Source organism: Haliotis rufescens, unplaced genomic scaffold (assembly GCF_023055435.1).
Source record: "Haliotis rufescens isolate VD_foot unplaced genomic scaffold, xgHalRufe1.0.p SCAF_1, whole genome shotgun sequence".
Lineage (NCBI taxonomy): Eukaryota > Metazoa > Mollusca > Gastropoda > Lepetellida > Haliotidae > Haliotis > Haliotis rufescens.
The window spans coordinates 187,916-213,765 of NW_025963779.1; the positions used below are offsets into that span (position 1 = coordinate 187,916).

Below are 25,850 nucleotides of genomic sequence, written 5' to 3' on the forward strand. Positions count from 1 at the left end.
TAGAAACTTGTAGCCTTCATGGATAGTGCTACAGTCTAAAAACTTGTAGCCTTCATGGACAGTGTTACAGTCGAGAAACTTGTAGCCTTCATGGATAGTGCTACAGTCTAGAAACTTGTACCCTTCATGGACAGTGTTACAGTCTAGACACTTGTAGCCTTCATGGACAGTGTTACAGTCGAGAAACTTGTAGCCTTCATCGACAGTGCTACACTATAAGTATGTGTAGCCTTCATTGACAGAGCTACAGTCTAGAAACTTGTAGCCTTCACTGACAGTGCTACAGTCTAGAAACTTGTAGCCTTCACTGAAAGTGCTACAGTCTAGAAACTTGTAGCCTACATGGACAGTACTACAATGTAAGTACTTGTAGCCTTCACTGACAGACAGTCTAGAAACTTGTAGCCTTCACTGATAGTGCTACAGTCTAGAAACTTGTAGCCTTCATGGATAGACAGTCTAGAAACTTGTAGCCTTCACTGACAGAGCTACAGTCTATAAACTTATAGCCTTCATGGATAGTGCTACAGTCTAGAAACTTGTAGCCTTCATGGACAGTGTTACAGTCGAGAAACTTGTAGCCTTCATGGATAGTGCTACAGTCTAGAAACTTGTAGCCTTCATGGACAGTGTTACAGTCTAGACACTTGTAGCCTTCATGGACAGACAGTCTAGAAACTTGTAGCCTTCATGGACAGTGCTACAATGAAAGTACTTGTAGCCTTCACTGACAGAGCTACAGTCCATAAACTTGTAGCCTTCATGGATAGTGCTACAGTCTGGAAACTTGTAGCCTTCATGGACAGTGTTACAGTCTAGAAACTTGTAGCCTTCATGGACAGTGTTACAGTCGAGAAACTTGTAGCCTTTATCGACAGTGCTACACTATAAGTATGTGTAGCCTTCATTGACAGAGCTACAGTCTAGAAACTTGTAGCCTTCATGGTCAGTGCTACAGTCTAGAAACTTGAAGCCTTCATGGTCAGTGCTACAGTATAGAAACTTGAAGCCTTCATGGATAGTGCTTCAGTCTAGAAACTTGAAGCCTTCATGGTCAGTGCTACAATGTAAGTACTTGTAGCCTTCAACAGAGCTACAGTCTAGAAACTTGAAGCCTTCATGGTCAGTGCTACAGTCTAGAAACTTGAAGCCTTCATGGTCAGTGCTACAGTCTAAAAACGTGTAGCCTTCATGGATAGTACTACAGTGTAAGTACTTGTAGCCTTAACTGACAGAGCTACAGTCTAGAAACTTGAAGCCTTCATGGTCAGTGCTACAGTCTAGAAACTTGAAGCCTTCATGGACAGTGCTACAGTCTAGAAACTTGAAGCCTTCATGGTCAGTGCTTCAGTCTAGAAACTTGAAGCCTTCATGGTCAGTGCTACAGTCTAAAAACGTGTAGCCTTCATGGATAGTACTACAATGTAAGTACTTGTAGCCTTAACTGACAGAGCTACAGTCTAGAAACTTGAAGCCTTCATGGTCAGTGCTACAGTCTAGAAACTTGAAGCCTTCATGGACAGTGCTACAGTCTAGAAACTTGAAGCCTTCATGGTCAGTGCTTCAGTCTAGAAACTTGAAGCCTTCATGGTCAGTGCTTCAGTCTAGAAACTTGAAGCCTTCATGGTCAGTGCTACAGTCTAAAAACGTGTAGCCTTCATGGATAGTACTACAATGTAAGTACTTGTAGCCTTAACTGACAGAGCTACAGTCTAGAAACTTGAAGCCTTCATGGTCAGTGCTACAGTCTAGAAACTTGAAGCCTTCATGGACAGTGCTACAGTCTAGAAACTTGAAGCCTTCATGGTCAGTGCTTCAGTCTAGAAACTTGAAGCCTTCATGGTCAGTGCTACAGTCTAAAAACGTGTAGCCTTCATGGATAGTTCTACAATGTAAGTACTTGTAGCCTTAACTGACAGAGCTACAGTCTAGAAACTTGAAGCCTTCATGGTCAGTGCTTCAGTCTAGAAACTTGAAGCCTTCATGGTCAGTGCTACAGTCTAAAAACATGTAGCCTTCATGGTCAGTGCTACAGTCTAAAAACATGTAGCCTTCATGGATAGTACTACAATGTAAGTACTTGTAGCCTTAACTGACAGAGCTACAGTCTAGAAACTTGAAGCCTTCATGGTCAGTGCTACAGTCTAGAAACTTGAAGCCTTCATGGACAGTGCTACAGTCTAGAAACTTGAAGCAATCATCGTCAGTGCTTCAGTCTATAAACTTGTAGCCTTCATGGACAGTGCTACAGTCTAGAAACTTGTAGCCTTCATGGTCAGTGCTACAGTCTAGAAACGTGTAGCCTTCATGGAAAGTGCTTCAGTCTAGAAACTTAAAGCCTTCATGGTCAGTGCTACAGTCTAGAAACTTGAAGCCTTCATGGTCAGTGCTTCTGTCTACAAACTTGAAGCCTTCATGGTCAGTGCTTCAGTCTATAAACTTGAAGCCTTCATGGACAGTGCTACAGTCTAGAAACTTGTAGCCTTCATGGACAGTGTTACAGTCTAGACACTTGTAGCCTTTATGGACAGTGTTACAGTCTAGAAACTTTTGCCTTCATGGACAGTGCTACAGTCTGGAAACTTGAAGCCTTCATGGTCAGTGCTTCAGTCTAGAAACTTGAAGCCTTCATGGTCAGTGCTACAGTCTAGAAACTTGAAGCAATCATGGTCAGTGCTTCAGTCTATAAACTTGAAGCCTTCATGGACAGTGCTACAGTCTAGAAACTTGTAGCCTTCATGGTCAGTGCTACAGTCTAGAAACGTGTAGCCTTCATGGAAAGTGCTTCAGTCTAGAAACTTAAAGCCTTCATGGTCAGTGCTACAGTCTAGAAACTTGAAGCCTTCATGGTCAGTGCTTCGGTCTACAAACTTGAAGCCTTCATGGTCAGTGCTTCAGTCTATAAACTTGAAGCCTTCATGGACAGTGCTACAGTCTAGAAACTTGTAGCCTTCATGGACAGTGTTACAGTCTAGACACTTGTAGCCTTTATGGACAGTGTTACAGTCTAGACACTTGTAGCCTTCATGGACAGTGCTACAGTCTAGAAACTTGTAGCTTTCATGGTCAGTGCTACAGTCTAGATCCTTGTAGCCTTCATGGTCAGTGTTACAGTCTAGAAACTTGAAGCCTTCATGGACAGTGCTACAGTCTGGAAACTTGAAGCCTTCATGGTCAGTGCTTCAGTCTAGAAACTTGTAGCCTTCATGGTCAGACAGTCTAGAAACTTGTAGCCTTCATGGACAGACAGTCTAGAAACTTGTAGCCTTCATGGTCAGTGCTACAGTCTAGAAACTTGTAGCCTTCATGGACAGTGCTACAGTCTAGAAACTTGTAGCCTTCATGGTCAGTGCTACAGTCTAGAAACGTGTAGCCTTCGTGGATAGTGCTTCAGTCTAGAAACTTGTAGCCTTCATGGTCAGACAGTCTAGAAACTTGTAGCCTTCATGGTCAGTGCTACAGTCTAGAAACTTGTAGCCTTCATGGTCAGTGCTACAGTCTAGAAACTTGTAGCCTTCATGGACAGTGCTACAGTGTAGAAACTTGTAGCCTTCATGGACAGTGTTACAGTCTAGAAACTTGTAGCCTTCATGGTCAGTGCTACAGTCTAGAAACTTGTAGCCTTCATTATCAGTGCTACAGTCTAGAAACTTGTAGCCTTCATGGTCAGTGCTACAGTCTAGAAACTTGAAGCCTTCATGGTCAGTGTTACAGTCTAGAAACTTGTAGCCTTCATGGACAGTGCTACAGTCTAGAAACTTGTAGCCTTCATGGTCAGTGCTACAGTCTAGAAACTTGTAGCCTTCATGGACAGTGCTACAGTCTAGAAACTTGAAGCCTTCACTGACAGTGCTACAGTCTAGAAACTTGTAGCCTTCATGGACAGTGTTACAGTCTAGAAACTTGTAGCCTTCATGGTCAGTGCTACAGTCTAGAAACTTGTAGCCTTCATGGACAGTGCTACAGTCTAGAAACTTGAAGCCTTCATGGTCAGTGCTACAGTCTAGAAACTTGAAGCCTTCATGGTCAGTGTTACAGTTAAGACACTTGTAGCCTTCATGGTCAGAGCTACAGTCTAGAAACTTGTAGCCTTCATGGTCAGTGCTACAGTCTAGAAACTTGTAGCCTTCATGGTCAGTGCTACAGTCTAGAAACTTGAAGCCTTCATGGACAGTACTACAGTCTAGACACTTGTAGCCTTTATGGACAGTGTTACAGTCTAGACACTTGTAGCCTTCATGGACAGTGCTACAGTCTAGAAACTTGAAGCCTTCATGGTCAGTGCTACAGTCTAGACACTTGTAGCCTTCATGGTCAGTGCTACAGTCTAGAAACGTGAAGCCTTCATGGTCAGTGTTACAGTCTAGACACTTGTAGCCTTCATGGTCAGAGCTACAGTCTAGAAACTTGTAGCCTTCATGGTCAGTGCTACAGTCTAGAAACTTGTAGCCTTCATGGTCAGTGCTTCAGTCTAGAAACTTGTAGCCTTCATGGACAGTGCTACAGTCTAGAAACTTGTAGCCTTCATGGTCAGTGCTACAGTCTAGACACTTGAAGCCTTCATGGTCAGTGTTACAGTCTAGACACTTGTAGCCTTCATGGTCAGAGCTACAGTCTAGAAACTTGTAGCCTTCATGGTCAGTGCTACAGTCTAGAAACTTGTAGCCTTCATGGTCAGTGCTACAGTCTAGAAACTTGAAGCCTTCATGGACAGTGCTACAGTCTAGAAACTTGTAGCCTTCATGGACAGTGCTACAGTCTAGAAACTTGTAGCCTTCATGGACAGTGTTGCAGTCTAGACACTTGTAGCCTTCATGGACAGACAGTCTAGAAACTTGTAGCCTTCATGGACAGTGCTACAGTCTAGACACTTGTGGCCTTCATGGACAGTGCTACAGTCTAGAAACTTGTAGCCTTCATGGACAGTGCTACAGTCTAGAAACTTGTAGCCTTCATGGTCAGTGCTACAGTCTAGAAACTTGTAGCCTTCATGGTCAGTGCTACAGTCTAGAAACTTGTAGCCTTCATGGATAGTGCTTCAGTCTAGAAACTTGTAGCCTTCATGGTCAGACAGTCTAGAAACTTGTAGCCTTCATGGTCAGTGCTACAGTCTAGAAACTTGTAGCCTTCATGGTCAGTGCTACAGTCTAGAAAGTTGTAGCCTTCATGGACAGTGCTACAGTGTAGAAACTTGTAGCCTTCATGGACAGTGTTACAGTCTAGAAACTTGTAGCCTTCATGGTCAGTGCTACAGTCTAGAAACTTGAAGCCTTCATGGTCAGTGCTACAGTCTAGAAACTTGAAGCCTTCATGGACAGTGCTACAGTCTAGAAACTTGAAGCCTTCATGGTCAGTGCTTCAGTCTAGAAACTTGAAGCCTTCATGGTCAGTGCTTCAGTCTAGAAACTTGAAGCCTTCATGGTCAGTGCTACAGTCTAGAAACTTGTAGCCTTCATGGATAGTGCTTCAGTCTAGAAACTTGTAGCCTTCATGGTCAGACAGTCTAGAAACTTGTAGCCTTCATGGACAGACAGTCTAGAAACTTGTAGCCTTCATGGTCAGTGCTACAGTCTAGAAACTTGTAGCCTTCATGGACAGTGCTACAGTCTAGAAACTTGTAGCCTTCATGGTCAGTGCTACAGTCTAGAAACGTGTAGCCTTCGTGGATAGTGCTTCAGTCTAGAAACTTGTAGCCTTCATGGTCAGACAGTCTAGAAACTTGTAGCCTTCATGGTCAGTGCTACAGTCTAGAAACTTGTAGCCTTCATGGTCAGTGCTACAGTCTAGAAACTTGTAGCCTTCATGGACAGTGCTACAGTGTAGAAACTTGTAGCCTTCATGGACAGTGTTACAGTCTAGAAACTTGTAGCCTTCATGGTCAGTGCTACAGTCTAGAAACTTGTAGCCTTCATTATCAGTGCTACAGTCTAGAAACTTGTAGCCTTCATGGTCAGTGCTACAGTCTAGAAACTTGTAGCCTTCATGGTCAGTGTTACAGTCTAGAAACTTGTAGCCTTCATGGACAGTGCTACAGTCTAGAAACTTGTAGCCTTCATGGTCAGTGCTACAGTCTAGAAACTTGTAGCCTTCATGGACAGTGCTACAGTCTAGAAACTTGAAGCCTTCACTGACAGTGCTACAGTCTAGAAACTTGTAGCCTTCATGGACAGTGTTACAGTCTAGAAACTTGTAGCCTTCATGGTCAGTGCTACAGTCTAGAAACTTGTAGCCTTCATGGACAGTGCTACAGTCTAGAAACTTGAAGCCTTCATGGTCAGTGCTACAGTCTAGAAACTTGAAGCCTTCATGGTCAGTGTTACAGTTAAGACACTTGTAGCCTTCATGGTCAGAGCTACAGTCTAGAAACTTGTAGCCTTCATGGTCAGTGCTACAGTCTAGAAACTTGTAGCCTTCATGGTCAGTGCTACAGTCTAGAAACTTGAAGCCTTCATGGACAGTACTACAGTCTAGACACTTGTAGCCTTTATGGACAGTGTTACAGTCTAGACACTTGTAGCCTTCATGGACAGTGCTACAGTCTAGAAACTTGAAGCCTTCATGGTCAGTGCTACAGTCTAGACACTTGTAGCCTTCATGGTCAGTGCTACAGTCTAGAAACGTGAAGCCTTCATGGTCAGTGTTACAGTCTAGACACTTGTAGCCTTCATGGTCAGAGCTACAGTCTAGAAACTTGTAGCCTTCATGGTCAGTGCTACAGTCTAGAAACTTGTAGCCTTCATGGTCAGTGCTTCAGTCTAGAAACTTGTAGCCTTCATGGACAGTGCTACAGTCTAGAAACTTGTAGCCTTCATGGTCAGTGCTACAGTCTAGACACTTGAAGCCTTCATGGTCAGTGTTACAGTCTAGACACTTGTAGCCTTCATGGTCAGAGCTACAGTCTAGAAACTTGTAGCCTTCATGGTCAGTGCTACAGTCTAGAAACTTGTAGCCTTCATGGTCAGTGCTACAGTCTAGAAACTTGAAGCCTTCATGGACAGTGCTACAGTCTAGAAACTTGTAGCCTTCATGGACAGTGCTACAGTCTAGAAACTTGTAGCCTTCATGGACAGTGTTGCAGTCTAGACACTTGTAGCCTTCATGGACAGACAGTCTAGAAACTTGTAGCCTTCATGGACAGTGCTACAGTCTAGACACTTGTGGCCTTCATGGACAGTGCTACAGTCTAGAAACTTGTAGCCTTCATGGACAGTGCTACAGTCTAGAAACTTGTAGCCTTCATGGTCAGTGCTACAGTCTAGAAACTTGTAGCCTTCATGGTCAGTGCTACAGTCTAGAAACTTGTAGCCTTCATGGTCAGTGCTACAGTCTAGAAAGTTGTAGCCTTCATGGACAGTGCTACAGTGTAGAAACTTGTAGCCTTCATGGACAGTGTTACAGTCTAGAAACTTGTAGCCTTCATGGTCAGTGCTACAGTCTAGAAACTTGAAGCCTTCATGGTCAGTGCTACAGTCTAGAAACTTGAAGCCTTCATGGACAGTGCTACAGTCTAGAAACTTGAAGCCTTCATGGTCAGTGCTTCAGTCTAGAAACTTGAAGCCTTCATGGTCAGTGCTTCAGTCTAGAAACTTGAAGCCTTCATGGTCAGTGCTACAGTCTAGAAACTTGTAGCCTTCATGGATAGTGCTTCAGTCTAGAAACTTGTAGCCTTCATGGTCAGACAGTCTAGAAACTTGTAGCCTTCATGGACAGACAGTCTAGAAACTTGTAGCCTTCATGGTCAGTGCTACAGTCTAGAAACTTGTAGCCTTCATGGACAGTGCTACAGTCTAGAAACTTGTAGCCTTCATGGTCAGTGCTACAGTCTAGAAACGTGTAGCCTTCGTGGATAGTGCTTCAGTCTAGAAACTTGTAGCCTTCATGGTCAGACAGTCTAGAAACTTGTAGCCTTCATGGTCAGTGCTACAGTCTAGAAACTTGTAGCCTTCATGGTCAGTGCTACAGTCTAGAAAGTTGTAGCCTTCATGGACAGTGCTACAGTGTAGAAACTTGTAGCCTTCATGGACAGTGTTACAGTCTAGAAACTTGTAGCCTTCATGGTCAGTGCTACAGTCTAGAAACTTGTAGCCTTCATTATCAGTGCTACAGTCTAGAAACTTGTAGCCTTCATGGTCAGTGCTACAGTCTAGAAACTTGTAGCCTTCATGGTCAGTGTTACAGTCTAGAAACTTGTAGCCTTCATGGACAGTGCTACAGTCTAGAAACTTGTAGCCTTCATGGTCAGTGCTACAGTCTAGAAACTTGTAGCCTTCATGGACAGTGTTACAGTCTAGAAACTTGTAGCCTTCATGGTCAGTGCTACAGTCTAGAAACTTGTAGCCTTCATGGACAGTGCTACAGTCTAGAAACTTGAAGCCTTCATGGTCAGTGCTACAGTCTAGAAACTTGAAGCCTTCATGGTCAGTGTTACAGTTAAGACACTTGTAGCCTTCATGGTCAGAGCTACAGTCTAGAAACTTGTAGCCTTCATGGTCAGTGCTACAGTCTAGAAACTTGTAGCCTTCATGGTCAGTGCTACAGTCTAGAAACTTGAAGCCTTCATGGACAGTACTACAGTCTAGACACTTGTAGCCTTTATGGACAGTGTTACAGTCTAGACACTTGTAGCCTTCATGGACAGTGCTACAGTCTAGAAACTTGAAGCCTTCATGGTCAGTGCTACAGTCTAGACACTTGTAGCCTTCATGGTCAGTGCTACAGTCTAGAAACGTGAAGCCTTCATGGTCAGTGTTACAGTCTAGACACTTGTAGCCTTCATGGTCAGAGCTACAGTCTAGAAACTTGTAGCCTTCATGGTCAGTGCTACAGTCTAGAAACTTGTAGCCTTCATGGTCAGTGCTTCAGTCTAGAAACTTGTAGCCTTCATGGACAGTGCTACAGTCTAGAAACTTGTAGCCTTCATGGTCAGTGCTACAGTCTAGAAACTTGAAGCCTTCATGGTCAGTGTTACAGTCTAGACACTTGTAGCCTTCATGGTCAGAGCTACAGTCTAGAAACTTGTAGCCTTCATGGTCAGTGCTACAGTCTAGAAACTTGTAGCCTTCATGGGCAGTGCTACAGTCTAGAAACTTGAAGCCTTCATGGACAGTGCTACAGTCTAGAAACTTGTAGCCTTCATGGACAGTGCTACAGTCTAGAAACTTGTAGCCTTCATGGACAGTGTTGCAGTCTAGACACTTGTAGCCTTCATGGACAGACAGTCTAGAAACTTGTAGCCTTCATGGACAGTGCTACAGTCTAGACACTTGTGGCCTTCATGGACAGTGCTACAGTCTAGAAACTTGTAGCCTTCATGGACAGTGCTACAGTCTAGAAACTTGTAGCCTTCATGGTCAGTGCTACAGTCTAGAAACTTGTAGCCTTCATGGTCAGTGCTACAGTCTAGAAACTTGTAGCCTTCATGGATAGTGCTTCAGTCTAGAAACTTGTAGCCTTCATGGTCAGACAGTCTAGAAACTTGTAGCCTTCATGGTCAGTGCTACAGTCTAGAAACTTGTAGCCTTCATGGTCAGTGCTACAGTCTAGAAAGTTGTAGCCTTCATGGACAGTGCTACAGTGTAGAAACTTGTAGCCTTCATGGACAGTGTTACAGTCTAGAAACTTGTAGCCTTCATGGTCAGTGCTACAGTCTAGAAACTTGAAGCCTTCATGGTCAGTGCTACAGTCTAGAAACTTGAAGCCTTCATGGACAGTGCTACAGTCTAGAAACTTGAAGCCTTCATGGTCAGTGCTTCAGTCTAGAAACTTGAAGCCTTCATGGTCAGTGCTTCAGTCTAGAAACTTGAAGCCTTCATGGTCAGTGCTACAGTCTAAAAATGTGTAGCCTTCATGGATAGTACTACAATGTAAGTACTTGTAGCCTTAACTGACAGAGCTACAGTCTAGAAACTTGAAGCCTTCATGGTCAGTGCTACAGTCTAGAAACTTGAAGCCTTCATGGACAGTGCTACAGTCTAGAAACTTGAAGCCTTCATGGTCAGTGCTTCAGTCTAGAAACTTGAAGCCTTCATGGTCAGTGGTACAGTCTAAAAACGTGTAGCCTTCATGGATAGTTCTACAATGTAAGTACTTGTAGCCTTAACTGACAGAGCTACAGTCTAGAAACTTGAAGCCTTCATGGTCAGTGCTTCAGTCTAGAAACTTGAAGCCTTCATGGTCAGTGCTACAGTCTAAAAACATGTAGCCTTCATGGATAGTACTACAATGTAAGTACTTGTAGCCTTAACTGACAGAGCTACAGTCTAGAAACTTGAAGCCTTCATGGTCAGTGCTTCAGTCTAGAAACTTGAAGCCTTCATGGTCAGTGCTACAGTCTAGAAACTTGAAGCCTTCATGGACAGTGCTACAGTCTAGAAACTTGAAGCAATCATGGTCAGTGCTTCAGTCTATAAACTTGTAGCCTTCATGGACAGTGCTACAGTCTAGAAACTTAAAGCCTTCATGGTCAGTGCTACAGTCTAGAAACGTGTAGCCTTCATGGAAAGTGCTTCAGTCTAGAAACTTAAAGCCTTCATGGTCAGTGCTACAGTCTAGAAACTTGAAGCCTTCATGGTCAGTGCTTCTGTCTACAAACTTGAAGCCTTCATGGTCAGTGCTTCAGTCTATAAACTTGAAGCCTTCATGGACAGTGCTACAGTCTAGAAACTTGTAGCCTTCATGGACAGTGTTACAGTCTAGACACTTGTAGCCTTTATGGACAGTGTTACAGTCTAGAAACTTGTAGCCTTCATGGACAGTGCTACAGTCTGGAAACTTGAAGCCTTCATGGTCAGTGCTTCAGTCTAGAAACTTGAAGCCTTCATGGTCAGTGCTACAGTCTAGAAACTTGAAGCAATCATGGTCAGTGCTTCAGTCTATAAACTTGAAGCCTTCATGGACAGTGCTACAGTCTAGAAACTTGTAGCCTTCATGGTCAGTGCTACAGTCTAGAAACGTGTAGCCTTCATGGAAAGTGCATCAGTCTAGAAACTTAAAGCCTTCATGGTCAGTGCTACAGTCTAGAAACTTGAAGCCTTCATGGTCAGTGCTTCGGTCTACAAACTTGAAGCCTTCATGGTCAGTGCTTCAGTCTATAAACTTGAAGCCTTCATGGACAGTGCTACAGTCTAGAAACTTGTAGCCTTCATGGACAGTGTTACAGTCTAGACACTTGTAGCCTTTATGGACAGTGTTACAGTCTAGACACTTGTAGCCTTCATGGACAGTGCTACAGTCTAGAAACTTGTAGCTTTCATGGTCAGTGCTACAGTCTAGAAACTTGAAGCCTTCATGGACAGTGCTACAGTCTGGAAACTTGAAGCCTTCATGGTCAGTGCTTCAGTCTAGAAACTTGAAGCCTTCATGGTCAGTGCTACAGTCTAGACACTTGAAGTCTTCATGGTCAGTGCTTCAGTCTATAAACTTGAAGCCTTCATGGACAGTGCTACAGTCTAGAAACTTGTAGCCTTCATGGACAGTGTTACAGTCTAGACACTTGTAGCCTTCATGGACAGTGTTACAGTCTAGACACTTGTAGCCTTCATGGACAGTGCTACAGTCTAGAAACTTGTAGCCTTCATGGTCAGTGTTACAGTCTAGAAACTTGAAGCCTTCATGGACAGTGCTACAGTCTAGAAACTTGTAGCCTTCATGGTCAGTGCTTCAGTCTAGAAACTTGAAGCCTTCATGGACAGTGCTACAGTCTAGAAACTTGTAGCCTTCATGGACAGTGTTACAGTCTAGACACTTGTAGCCTTCATGGACAGTGTTACAGTCTAGACACTTGTAGCCTTCAGGGTTAGTGCTACAGTCTAGAAACTTGTAGCCTTCATTATCAGTGCTACAGTCTAGAAACTTGTAGCCTTCATGGTCAGTGCTACAGTCTAGATCCTTGTAGCCTTCATGGTCAGTGCTACAGTCTAGAAACTTGAAGCCTTCATGGACAGTGCTTCAGTCTAGAAACGTGTAGCCTTCATGGACAGTGCTTCAGTCTAGAAACTTGTAGCCTTCATGGACAGTGTTACAGTCTAGAAACTTGTAGCCTTCATGGTCAGTGCTACAGTCTAGGAACTTGTAGCCTTCATGGACAGTGCTACAGTCTAGAAACTTGTAGCCTTCATGGACAGTGCTACAGTCTAGAAACTTGTAGCCTTCATGGACAGTGCTACAGTCTAGAAACTTGTAGCCTTCATGGACAGTGTTGCAGTCTAGACACTTGTGGCCTTCATGGACAGACAGTCTAGAAACTTGTAGCCTTCATGGACAGTGCTACAGTCTAGACACTTGTAGCCTTCATGGACAGTGCTACAGTCTAGAAACTTGTAGCCTTCATGGACAGTGCTACAGTCTAGAAACTTGTAGCCTTCATTATCAGTGCTACAGTCTAGAAACTTGTAACCTTCATGGACAGTGCTACAGTCTAGAAACTTGTAGCCTTCATGGATAGTGCTTCAGTCTAGAAACTTGTAGCCTTCATGGTCAGACAGTCTAGAAACTTGTAGCCTTCATGGACAGACAGTCTAGAAACTTGTAGCCTTCATGGTCAGTGCTACAGTCTAGAAACTTGTAGCCTTCATGGACAGTGCTACAGTCTAGAAACTTGTAGCCTTCATGGTCAGTGCTACAGTCTAGAAACGTGTAGCCTTCATGGATAGTGCTTCAGTCTAGAAACTTGTAGCCTTCATGGTCAGACAGTCTAGAAACTTGTAGCCTTCATGGTCAGTGCTACAGTCTAGAAACTTGTAGCCTTCATGGTCAGTGCTACAGTGTAGAAACTTGTAGCCTTCATGGACAGTGCTACAGTGTAGAAACTTGTAGCCTTCATGGACAGTGTTACAGTCTAGAAACTTGTAGCCTTCATGGTCAGTGCTACAGTCTAGAAACTTGTAGCCTTCATTATCAGTGCTACAGTCTAGAAACTTGTAGCCTTCATGGTCAGTGCTACAGTCTAGAAACTTGTAGCCTTCATGGTCAGTGTTACAGTCTAGAAACTTGTAGCCTTCATGGACAGTGCTACAGTCTAGAAACTTGTAGCCTTCATGGTCAGTGCTACAGTCTAGAAACTTGTAGCCTTCATGGACAGTGCTACAGTCTAGAAACTTGTAGCCTTCACTGACAGTGCTACAGTCTAGAAACTTGTAGCCTTCATGGACAGTGTTACAGTCTAGAAACTTGTAGCCTTCATGGTCAGTGCTACAGTCTAGAAACTTGTAGCCTTCATTATCAGTGCTACAGTCTAGAAACTTGTAGCCTTCATGGTCAGTGCTTCAGTCTAGAAACTTGTAGCCTTCATGGACAGTGCTACAGTCTAGAAACTTGAAGCCTTCATGGTCAGTGCTACAGTCTAGAAACTTGAAGCCTTCATGGTCAGTGTTACAGTTAAGACACTTGTAGCCTTCATGGTCAGAGCTACAGTCTAGAAACTTGTAGCCTTCATGGTCAGTGCTACAGTCTAGAAACTTGTAGCCTTCATGGTCAGTGCTACAGTCTAGAAACTTGAAGCCTTCATGGACAGTACTACAGTCTAGACACTTGTAGCCTTTATGGACAGTGTTACAGTCTAGACACTTGTAGCCTTCATGGACAGTGCTACAGTCTAGAAACTTGAAGCCTTCATGGTCAGTGCTACAGTCTAGAAACTTGTAGCCTTCATGGTCAGTGCTACAGTCTAGAAACGTGAAGCCTTCATGGTCAGTGTTACAGTCTAGACACTTGTAGCCTTCATGGTCAGAGCTACAGTCTAGAAACTTGTAGCCTTCATGGTCAGTGCTACAGTCTAGAAACTTGTAGCCTTCATGGTCAGTGCTTCAGTCTAGAAACTTGTAGCCTTCATGGACAGTGCTACAGTCTAGAAACTTGTAGCCTTCATGGTCAGTGCTACAGTCTAGAAACTTGAAGCCTTCATGGTCAGTGTTACAGTCTAGACACTTGTAGCCTTCATGGTCAGTGCTACAGTCTAGAAACTTGTAGCCTTCATGGTCAGTGCTACAGTCTAGAAACTTGAAGCCTTCATGGACAGTGCTACAGTCTAGAAACTTGTAGCCTTCATGGACAGTGCTACAGTCTAGAAACTTGTAGCCTTCATGGACAGTGTTGCAGTCTAGACACTTGTAGCCTTCATGGACAGACAGTCTAGAAACTTGTAGCCTTCATGGACAGTGCTACAGTCTAGACACTTGTGGCCTTCATGGACAGTGCTACAGTCTAGAAACTTGTAGCCTTCATGGACAGTGCTACAGTCTAGAAACTTGTAGCCTTCATGGTCAGTGCTACAGTCTAGAAACTTGTAGCCTTCATGGTCAGTGCTACAGTCTAGAAACTTGTAGCCTTCATGGTCAGTGCTACAGTCTAGAAACTTGTAGCCTTCATGGACAGTGCTACAGTGTAGAAACTTGTAGCCTTCATGGACAGTGTTACAGTCTAGAAACTTGTAGCCTTCATGGTCAGTGCTACAGTCTAGAAACTTGTAGCCTTCATTATCAGTTCTACAGTCTAGAAACTTGTAGCCTTCATGGTCAGTGCTACAGTCTAGAAACTTGTAGCCTTCATGGTCAGTGCTACAGTCTAGAAACTTGTAGCCTTCATGGACAGTGCTACATTCTAGAAACTTGTAGCCTTCATGGTCAGTGCTACAGTCTAGAAACTTGTAGCCTTCATGGACAGTGCTACAGTCTAGAAACTTGTAGCCTTCATGGACAGTGCTACAGTCTAGAAACTTGTAGCCTTCATGGACAGTGTTACAGTCTAGAAACTTGTAGCCTTCATGGTCAGTGCTACAGTCTAGAAACTTGTAGCCTTCATTATCAGTGCTACAGTCTAGAAACTTGTAGCCTTCATGGTCAGTGCTTCAGTCTAGAAACTTGTAGCCTTCATGGACAGTGCTACAGTCTAGAAACTTGAAGCCTTCATGGTCAGTGCTACAGTCTAGAAACTTGAAGCCTTCATGGTCAGTGTTACAGTTTAGACACTTGTAGCCTTCATGGTCAGAGCTACAGTCTAGAAACTTGTAGCCTTCATGGTCAGTGCTACAGTCTAGAAACTTGTAGCCTTCATGGTCAGTGCTACAGTCTAGAAACTTCAAGCCTTCATGGACAGTACTACAGTCTAGACACTTGTAGCCTTTATGGACAGTGTTACAGTCTAGACACTTGTAGCCTTCATGGACAGTGCTACAGTCTAGAAACTTGAAGCCTTCATGGTCAGTGCTACAGTCTAGAAACTTGTAGCCTTCATGGTCAGTGCTACAGTCTAGAAACGTGAAGCCTTCATGGTCATTGTTACAGTCTAGACACTTGTAGCCTTCATGGTCAGAGCTACAGTCTAGAAACTTGTAGCCTTCATGGTCAGTGCTACAGTCTAGAAACTTGTAGCCTTCATGGTCAGTGCTACAGTCTAGAAACTTGTAGCCTTCATGGTCAGTGCTACAGTCTAGAAACTTGTAGCCTTCATGGTCAGTGCTTCAGTCTAGACACTTGTAGCCTTCATGGACAGTGCTACAGTCTAGAAACTTGTAGCCTTCATGGTCAGTGCTACAGTCTAGAAACTTGAAGCCTTCATGGTCAGTGTTACAGTCTAGACACTTGTAGCCTTCATGGTCAGAGCTACAGTCTAGAAACTTGTAGCCTTCATGGTCAGTGCTACAGTCTAGAAACTTGTAGCCTTCATGGTCAGTGCTACAGTCTAGAAACTTGAAGCCTTCATGGACAGTGCTACAGTCTAGACACTTGTAGCCTTTATGGACAGTGTTACAGTCTAGACACTTGTAGCCTTCATGGACAGTGCTACAGTCTAGAAACTTGAAGCCTTCATGGTCAGTGCTACAGTCTAGAAACTTGTAGCCTTCATGGTCAGTGCTACAGTCTAGAAACGTGAAGCCTTCATGGTCAGTGTTACAGTCTAGACACTTGTAGCCTTCATGGTCAGAGCTACAGTCTAGAAACTTGAAGCCTTCATGGTCAGTGCTTCAGTCTAGAAACTTGTAGCCTTCATGGACAGTGTTACAGTCTAGAAACTTGTAGCCTTCATGGTCAGTGTTACAGTCTAGAAACTTGAAGCCTTCATGGACAGTGCTACAGTCTAGAAACTTTTAGCCTTCACTGAAAGTGCTACAGTCTAGAAACTTGTAGCCTTCATGGTCAGTGTTACAGTCTAGAAACTTGTAGCCTTCATGGTCAGTGTTACAGTCTAGAAACTTGTAGCCTTCATGGACAGTGCTACAGTCTAGACACTTGTGGCCTTCATGGACAGACAGTCTAGAAACTTGTAGCCTTCATGGACAGTGCTACAGTCTAGAAACTTGTAGCCTTCATGGTCAGTGCTACAGTCTAGAAACTTGTAGCCTTCATGGACAGTGCTACAGTCTAGAAACTTGTAGCCTTCATGGACAGTGCTACAGTCTAGAAACGTGAAGCCTTCATGGACAGTGCTACAGTCTAGAAACTTGTAGCCTTCATGGACAGTGCTTCAGTCTAGACACTTGTAGCCTTCATGGTCAGTGCTACAATGAAAAGACTGCCTGCCAGTCTGCCCATGGCAGGTAACTTTAATGTTCCTCCTCCTGCCCGAATGTCTGTCACATAACTTTGAGACTACTTGTGAATTCAGTTTTACTGTAACTCCTTGTAGATTATCAAGTTGTTTGCATTATTTCCATTGAATCAAGACGTGATTTGTCGCTTATATTTTGCGATTTTTCAATATTTAAAATGTGTGAATGCGGGGCGGTAACTTCAAACTTGGACAGGCAACGCTTATGGGTACACCTGCCCGACCATCTTTGGGGTTTTTAAAAATCTTTCAAACACTGGCCATTACCACAAAACTTTCTCTTGGCCGTCACTAATGCATTGTCTGTTCGGTGACAATACTGATATTGTTCTCTTTCAGATAGCTTCACTGAAGCCGGCTGATCCCAGTCAATCCCTAGACAGACAGACGGACAACAAGCCAAAGTCAAAGTATGCTTAACCCTCTGCATTATTACAAATATAGCACATTTCAGAAAACAATTTGTTTACCTTGTTTTCGAGACATATTCAAATGCGACCCGATAGGCAACTTTTATTATAACAAATTACAGTGATGTTATGATACGTTTATATTATCAGTGCACAGTGTATTATAGAAAACGCAACTTTTACAAATTTCATTCATGTCATCATGTTTGTAAATCCTAAATTAGCATTAACTTACCTGAGTCTGGCATTGTTGTGAAACGATTTACTTGGAAGAAACAGGAGTTTCAACCGTCAGTTTGTGCACAGGGGTTAACTACTAGTTAGATGCCAGATCCCATTGGTCCCTCTGAGGAATTCTGGCTATGATGTACTAAAAGTAGGGTATTTGGAGGAATTATCAAACAATAGTAAGTTTTGGGGAGGTGGAAGGTACTACTTGCTGATGTCATGGAGGTAGTATACACAATAGTACCCAATGATTTCTGTTGTTTGATCTTTGTATGTATCATTGTAACATTAGAAACGAAAATGACATGTCTACTGAATGTCAAGGTAATCTTTGAGGTTACTGTCAAAATGTGTTTGATCCTTCAATGCCAGAACATATATGGTATTTCAAGACTTTAGAACCTTTAAGAAATTGGCGGTGGGAAAGCTGCTGTGTTTGCAAGTTTAGCATCAAACTTCACAATTTTCTGGGGTCCTTGGGGATGTTCAGAAATAGTATTTAGCCCTAGTATCCCTACATACTCAACTCTACAATTACCGGTACAAGGACTCTTGACTTTCATGTGAAAGTAAATTATTATTGTTGACATATTCTGAGACATCACCTTTTTAAGGTGAGGTATACTTAGGTATCACCTGAATAGTGACATGAATTGAGACATCACCTCTATAGTGACTTGAACTGACACATCACCTGTATAGTGACATGAACTGAGACATCACTTGTATAGTGACATGTATTGAGACATCACCTCTATAGTGACATAAACTGACACATCACCTGTATAGTGACATGAACTGAGACATCACCTGTATAGTGACATTTAACTGACACATCACCTGTATAGTGATGTTTATCTGACACCTCAGCTGCATAGTGACATAAACTGAGACATCACCTGTATAGTGACATGAATTGAGACATCACCTGTATAGTGACATGAACTGAGACATCGCCTGTATAGTGACATGAACTGAGACATCACATCTATAGTGACATAAACTGACACATCACCTGTATAGTGACATTAACTGAGACATCACCTGTATAGTGACATTTAACTGACACATCACCTGTATAGTGATGTTTATCTGACACCTCAGCTGCATAGTGACATAAACTGAGACATCACCTGTATAGTGACATGAATTGAGACATCACCTGTATAGTGACATGAACTGAGACATCACCTGTATAGTGACATGAACTGAGACATCACCTGTATAGTGACATGAACTGAGACATCACCTGTATAGTGACATGAATTGAGACATCACCTGTATAGTGACATGAACTGAGACATCACCTGTATAGTGACATGAACTGAGACATCACCTCTATAGTGACGTGAATTGAGACATCACCTGTATAGTGACATGAATTGAGACATCGCCTGTATAGTGACATGAACTGAGACATCACCTGTATAGTGACATGAACTGAGACATCACCTGTATAGTGACATGAATTGAGACATCACCTGTATAGTGACATGAATTGAGACATCACCTCTATAGTGACATGAACTGAGACATCACCTCTATAGTGACATGAATTGAGACATCACCTGTATAGTGACATGAACTGAGTCATCACCTGTATAGTGACATGAACTGAGACATCGCCTGTATAGTGACATGAACTGAGACATCACCTGTATAGTGACATGAATTGAGACATCACCTGTATAGTGACATGAACTGAGACATCACCTGTATAGTGACTTGAACTGAGACATCACCTGTATAGTGACATGAATTGAGACATCACCTGTGTAGTGACATGAACTGAGACATCACCTGTATAGTGACATGAATTGAGACATCACCTGTATAGTGACATGAACTGAGACATCACCTGTATAGTGACATGAACTGAGACATCACCTCTATAGTGACATGAATTGAGACATCACCTGTATAGTGACATGAATTGAGACATCACCTGTATAGTGACATGAACTGAGACATCGCCTGTATAGTGACATGAACTGAGACATCACCTGCATAGTGACATGAACTAAGACATCACCTGTATAGTGACATGAATTGAGACATCACCTGTGTAGTGACATGAACTGAGACATCACCTGTATAGTGACATGAATTGAGACATCACCTGTATAGTGACTTGAACTGAGACATCACCTGCATAGTGACAAGAACTGACACATCACCTCTATAGTGACATTAACTGACACATCACCTGTATAGTGACTTGAACTGAGACATCACCTGTATAGTGACATGAACTGAGACATCACCTGTATAGTGACATGAATTGAGACATCACCTGTATAGTGACATGAACTGAGACATCGCCTGTATAGTGACATGAACTGAGACATCACCTGTATAGTGACATGAACTGAGACATCACCTGTATAGTGACATGAATTGAGACATCACCTGTATAGTGACATGAATTGAGACATCACCTGTATAGTGACATGAATTGAGACATCACCTGTATAGTGACATGAACTGACACATCACCTCTAAAGTGACATAAACTGAGACATCACCTCTATAGTGACATGAACTGACACATCACCTGTATAGTGACATGAACTGAGACATCACCTGTATAGTGACATGAACTGAGACATCACCTGTATAGTGACATGAATTGAGACATCACCTGTATAGTGACATGAACTGAGACATCACCTGTATAGTGACATGAACTGAGACATCACCTGTATAGTGACATGAATTGAGACATCACCTGTATAGTGACTTGAACTGAGACATCACCTGTATAGTGACATGAATTGAGACATCACCTGTGTAGTGACATGAACTGAGACATCACCTGTATAGTGACATGAATTGAGACATAACCTGTATAGTGACTGGAACTGAGACATCACCTGTATAGTGACATGAATTGAGACATCACCTGTATAGTGACATGAACTGAGACATCACCTGTATAGTGACATGAATTGAGACATCACCTGTATAGTGACTTGAACTGAGACATCACCTGTATAGTGACATGAATTGAGACATCACCTGTGTAGTGACATGAACTGAGACATCACCTGTATAGTGACATGAATTGAGACATCACCTGTATAGTGACTTGAACTGAGACATCACCTGTATAGTGACAAGAACTGACACATCACCTGTATAGTGACTGGAACTGAGACATCACCTGTATAGTGACATGAATTGAGACATCACCTGTATAGTGACATGAACTGAGTCATCATCTGTATATTGACATGAATTGAGACATCACCTGTATATAGCGACATGAACTGAGACATCACCTGTATAGTGACATGAACTGACACATCACCTGTATAGTGACATGAACTAAGACATCACCTCTATAGTGACATTAACTGACACATCACCTGTATAGTGACATGAATTGAGACATCACCTGTATAGTGACATGAACTGAGACATCACCTGTTTAGTGACATGAACTGAGACATCACCTGTATAGTGACATGAACTGACACATCACCTGTTTAGTGACGTTTATCTGACACATCACCTGTATAGTGACATGAACTGAGACATCACCTGTATAGTGACACGAACTGAGACATTACCTGTATAGTGACATGAACTGACACATCACCTGTATAGTGACATGAACTAAGACATCACCTGTTTGGTGATATGAATTGACACATCACCTGTATAGTGTACATGAACAGAGACATTACCTGTATAGTGACATGAACTGACACATCACCTGTATAGTGACATGAATTGAGACATCACCTGTTTGGTGACATGAATTGACACATCACCCGTATAGTGTACATGAACTGAGACATCACCTGTTTAGTGACATGAACTAAGACATCACCTGTATAGTGACTTGAACTGTGACATCACTTGTATAGTGACATGAACTGAGACATCACCTGTATAGTGACATAAACTGAGACATCACCTGTATAGTGACATGAATTGAGACATCACCTGTATAGTGACATGAATTGAGACATCACCTGTATAGTGACATGAACTGAGACATCACCTGTATAGTGACATGAACTGACACATCACCTGTTTAGTGACGTTTATCTGACACATCACCTCTATAGTGACATGAACTGAGACATCACCTGTATAGTGACACGAACTGAGACATTACCTGTATAGTGACATGAACTGACACATCACCTCTATAGTGACATGAACTGACACATCACCTGTATAGTGACATGAACTGAGACATCACCTGTATAGTGACATGAACTGACACATCACCTCTATAGTGACATGAACTGAGACATCACCTGTATAGTGACATTAATTGACACATCACCTGTATAGTGACATGAACTGACACATCACCTGTATAGTGACATGAATTGAGACATCACCTGTTGAGTGACATGAACTGACACATCACCTGTACATTGTGACAATAACTGACACATCACCTGTATAGTGACATGAACTGAGACATCACCTGTATAGTGACGTTTATCTGACACATCACCTGTATAGTGACATGAACTGAGACATCACCTGTATAGTGACATGAACTGAGGCGTCACCTGTATAGTGAAGTTTATCTGACACATCACCTGTATAGTGACATGAACTGAGACATCACCTGTATAGTGACATGAACTGAGACATCACGTGTATAGTGACATGAACTGAGACATCACCTGTATAGTGACGTTTATCTGACACATCACCTGTATAGTGACATGAACTGAGACATCACCTGTATAAGTGACATTTATCTGACACATCACCTGTATTGTGACGTTTATCTGACACATCACCTTTATAGTGACATGAATTAAGACATCACCTGTTTGGTGATATGAATTGACACATCACCTGTATAGTGTACAGAACAGAGACATTACCTGTATAGTGACATGAACTGACACATCACCTGTATAGTGACATGAATTGAGACATCACCTGTTTGGTGACATGAATTGACACATCACCTGTATAGTGTACATGAACTGAGACATCACCTGTTTAGTGACATGAACTAAGACATCACCTGTATAGTGACTTGAACTGAGACATCACTTGTATAGTGACATGAACTGAGACATCACCTGTATAGTGACATGAATTGAGACAACACCTGTATAGTGACATAAACTGAGACATCACCTGTATAGTGACATGAATTGAGACATCACCTGTATAGTGACATGAATTGAGACATCACCTGTATAGTGACATGAACTGAGACATCACCTGTATAGTGACATGAACTGACACATCACCTGTATAGTGACATGAACTGAGACATCACCTCTTGAGTGACATGAACTGAGACATCACCTGTATAGGACGTTTATCTCTCACATCACCTCTATAATGACATGAATTGAGACATCACCTCTTGAGTGACATGAACTGAGACATCACCTTTTATAGTGACATGAACTGAGACATCACCTCTTGAGTGACATGAACTGAGACATCACCTTTATAGTGACATGAACTGAGACATCACCTGTATAGTGACATGAACTGAGACATCACCTGTTTAGTGACATGAACTGAGACATCACCTGTATAGTGACGTTTATCTGACACATCACCTGTATTGTGACATGAACTGACACATCACCTGTATAGTGACATGAACTGAGACATCACCTGTATAGTGACATGAACTGAGACATCACCTGTATAGTGATGTTTTTCTGACACATCACCTGTATAGTGACATGAACTGACACATCACCTGTATAGTGACATGAACTGAGACATCACCCGTATAGTGACACGAACTGAGACATCACCTGTATAGTGACATGAACTGAGACATCACCTGTATAGTGACATGAATTGAGACATCACCTGTATATTGACATGAACTGACACATCACCTCTATAGTGACATAAACTGAGACATCACCTCTATAGTGACATGAACTGACACATCACCTGTATAGTGACATGAACTGACACATCACCTCTATAGTGACATAAACTGAGACATCACCTCTATAGTGACATAAAGTGAGACATCACCTGTATAGTGACTTGTACTGAGACATCACCTGTATAGTGACTTGTACTGAGACATCACCTGTATATTGACATGAATTATGTTTCAGGAAAGACTTAGCAGTACAGCAGAGGGAATATAAGAGGAAGAAAGCCCAGAAGAAAGCACAGCGAATGAAGATGTTAGAGGAAGAACGCGAGCAGGAGAAGAGCAAGTGGCAGTCATTCAATGCCAAGGTGAGCCAGTCATTTGATGCTGAGCACAATGCAACTTTCTGGATTTCTTGTATTTGATAAGATTAATCTTTCATAATCCCACTTACTTCACTTAAAATATATGCATCAATCTTTCATCATCCAATTCTCACATGTGAAATAGCTTTCTCATTGAATAATTATAAGATTTCTCTTGAAATAGGTCCATGTGCATCAATCATTGGTTATCCATTCATCACATGCGAAACAGCTTCCTTATTTCTTCACTTGAAATAGGTCCATATGCATCAATCACTCATCAAATTCTGACATGCGAAATAGCTGCTTTATTAAGCACCCTATACATGTAATTTACAATTACAAAAAGATTTCCAAAAAAATTTTGTCAGCGCATGATTTCAACAAACTGCTGGAAACGTTTCTAATGCAAGAAGAATGGTTTGAAAAGTTCGGTATTGAACTCACTTATATAACATTTTCATTTGTGGTTTAAAATGCCCCACTCAGAAATATTCCAGCTTTTTGATGGTCGTCATAAAGCTGTAAATAATCAAGTAGTCTGGACTAGACAATCCAGTGATTGACGTCATGAGCTTCAATCTATGCAATTGGGATACGATGACATGCATTAACCAAGTCTGCGAGCCTGACAACCCGATTCTATTAGTTGCCTCTTACGGCAAACATTGGTTACTGAAGACCTATTCTCTACCCAATTCTTCACAGGTCATATAACATTTCTGAGATACTTATTATCATCTAAGTGCACAGATTGTTCATTTCAGTATAACACTCCATTTGTACTTTACCTCATCAACACTTGTTTCAACTTTATCATTGGTTCATGTCAAAAGTCAAGGCAACTGTCAAGACTAAACACATAGGTGAATTGTACATACATGAAAGACATAAGCACATAAATAACATTGTCACTGTCAGCTTATGTCAAAGCCACTTGATACACAATGGAGATGTTCCCTTATATTGATAATATGATATTCATTTACTCAGATGAAGTAAATTGTTGAATAGAATCAATATTTGAATATTTGTCATGTATACTTGAATCTGATTATGTGAAAGGCAGTCACTCAGAACGCAGCAAGTATTTCAGTATGTCTACATGCCATCAGTATCAGTAAGAAAAATTACTAGTTGTAGTTGTGACATGTTTACAATTTTTTATGTAGTTTCAACAATCTATTTGTCAGTATTTAGCAAGGTCTTTAGTTAGACATGTTGGAAATATGTTTTCCAGAAAACCTGGAATGTAACAGTTGACATATTTCATTGGAGATATTACGTCTGTTTAAATGAATTTGACTGGAACAATACATATGAGGGAAATAGGACTGTGGAATAGGACTTTGTAGACTAAGTATGGGGTCGCAAAGTGTCCACAGAACTTTAATAACACAAACATGGTGTATCCAAATAGGTTAGTTTTTGTATACAAAATAGGTCATTTAGTCACACCAAGTGCTTATGTCACTGAATATAAGTGATCTTCTGTACCTGTATTACTTTTGTTAGTTTCTTTCTTGTTTTCACAGTATTGTAACCATTTTTTGTTGCAGACATTTTCCAAGACAAACAAGGGCCGTGTGAAGAAGAGCATATTTGCCACCCCTGATGGGGACAAGGGGAAGGTGGGCGTAGGGACGTGTGGAGTTGGGGGCAAGCCGATGACCGCGTATCAACACCAGGAAAAGTGGAAGAAATGACACACTTTCAGAAATTATCGGGAACTTTTGACTGCTCTTACAAGCTGCGAAGAAAAGGAATTTCGGACTCCGATGTCTGTTCAATTATATCTGTCTAAAAATACCATGTGAAATGTGTTCATATTTCAGAAATTAAGATACCAGACTTGAGACATCTTCAGTAGAAAAGGACTGTGACTAATGAAGGCATCCACTGATAAAGGATTACCATTGTGTACTGAAAGCACCCACTTATCCTGGTAGTGTTTTGTAGTGTTGTGACCAAGAGTGGTTGGACCTTCTGAGAAAGCAGATCCAAGTTGTGCACTGATCACGGGTGTGGACACTTCAGGCATCTTCTTTGGCTTGACACAGGTTATATTAGAGGATTAATAAAACATTCAAGGAACTTAAAATAAATTGATTTTTGTACTCTTGTCTTGTTTTATTAGGAGTTTTACTTTATCACTGAATACCATTACTAAATTATAAATTACATACTTTGTGATCTTGTTTAAGTGCTGTGATGGTACTGCTCTTGCATGACTTCTTTCAGTGGCATTTAGAAGTTGGTGTGATGAAGTAAGACAAGTTCTATGGATGAACAACTTCTTTATTACAATGAGTGCGACGTTTCGGTGTAGATCCTAACACCTTGCATGCTCTTGCATGGTTGATATAAAAGTGATGTCACAGTTCTAGGTTGTTCATGAAAGTCGTCCCGTGAAAATTCTTCTAGCAACCTATGCTTGTTGTAAGATGCGACTAACAGGATCGGGTG

The 25,850-nt window shown here is 42.0% G+C and overlaps 1 protein-coding gene across 2 annotated transcripts in view; it reads left to right on the forward strand.

The window, feature by feature from the left end:
• The window catches only part of LOC124125419 (survival of motor neuron-related-splicing factor 30-like), a 64,640-nt gene extending 39,139 nt beyond the window's left edge, over window positions 1–25,501 (forward strand). For both annotated transcript variants that reach the window (XM_046488729.2, XM_046488730.2), the window contains 3 exons: window positions 16,882–16,952; window positions 23,261–23,387; window positions 24,944–25,501. In XM_046488729.2, the coding sequence (XP_046344685.1) occupies window positions 16,882–16,952; window positions 23,261–23,387; window positions 24,944–25,090 (345 nt within the window). In that variant the 3' untranslated portion in view covers window positions 25,091–25,501. The remainder of the gene's footprint in view (window positions 1–16,881; window positions 16,953–23,260; window positions 23,388–24,943) is intronic.
• The last annotated feature ends 349 nt before the right edge of the window (window positions 25,502–25,850 follow it).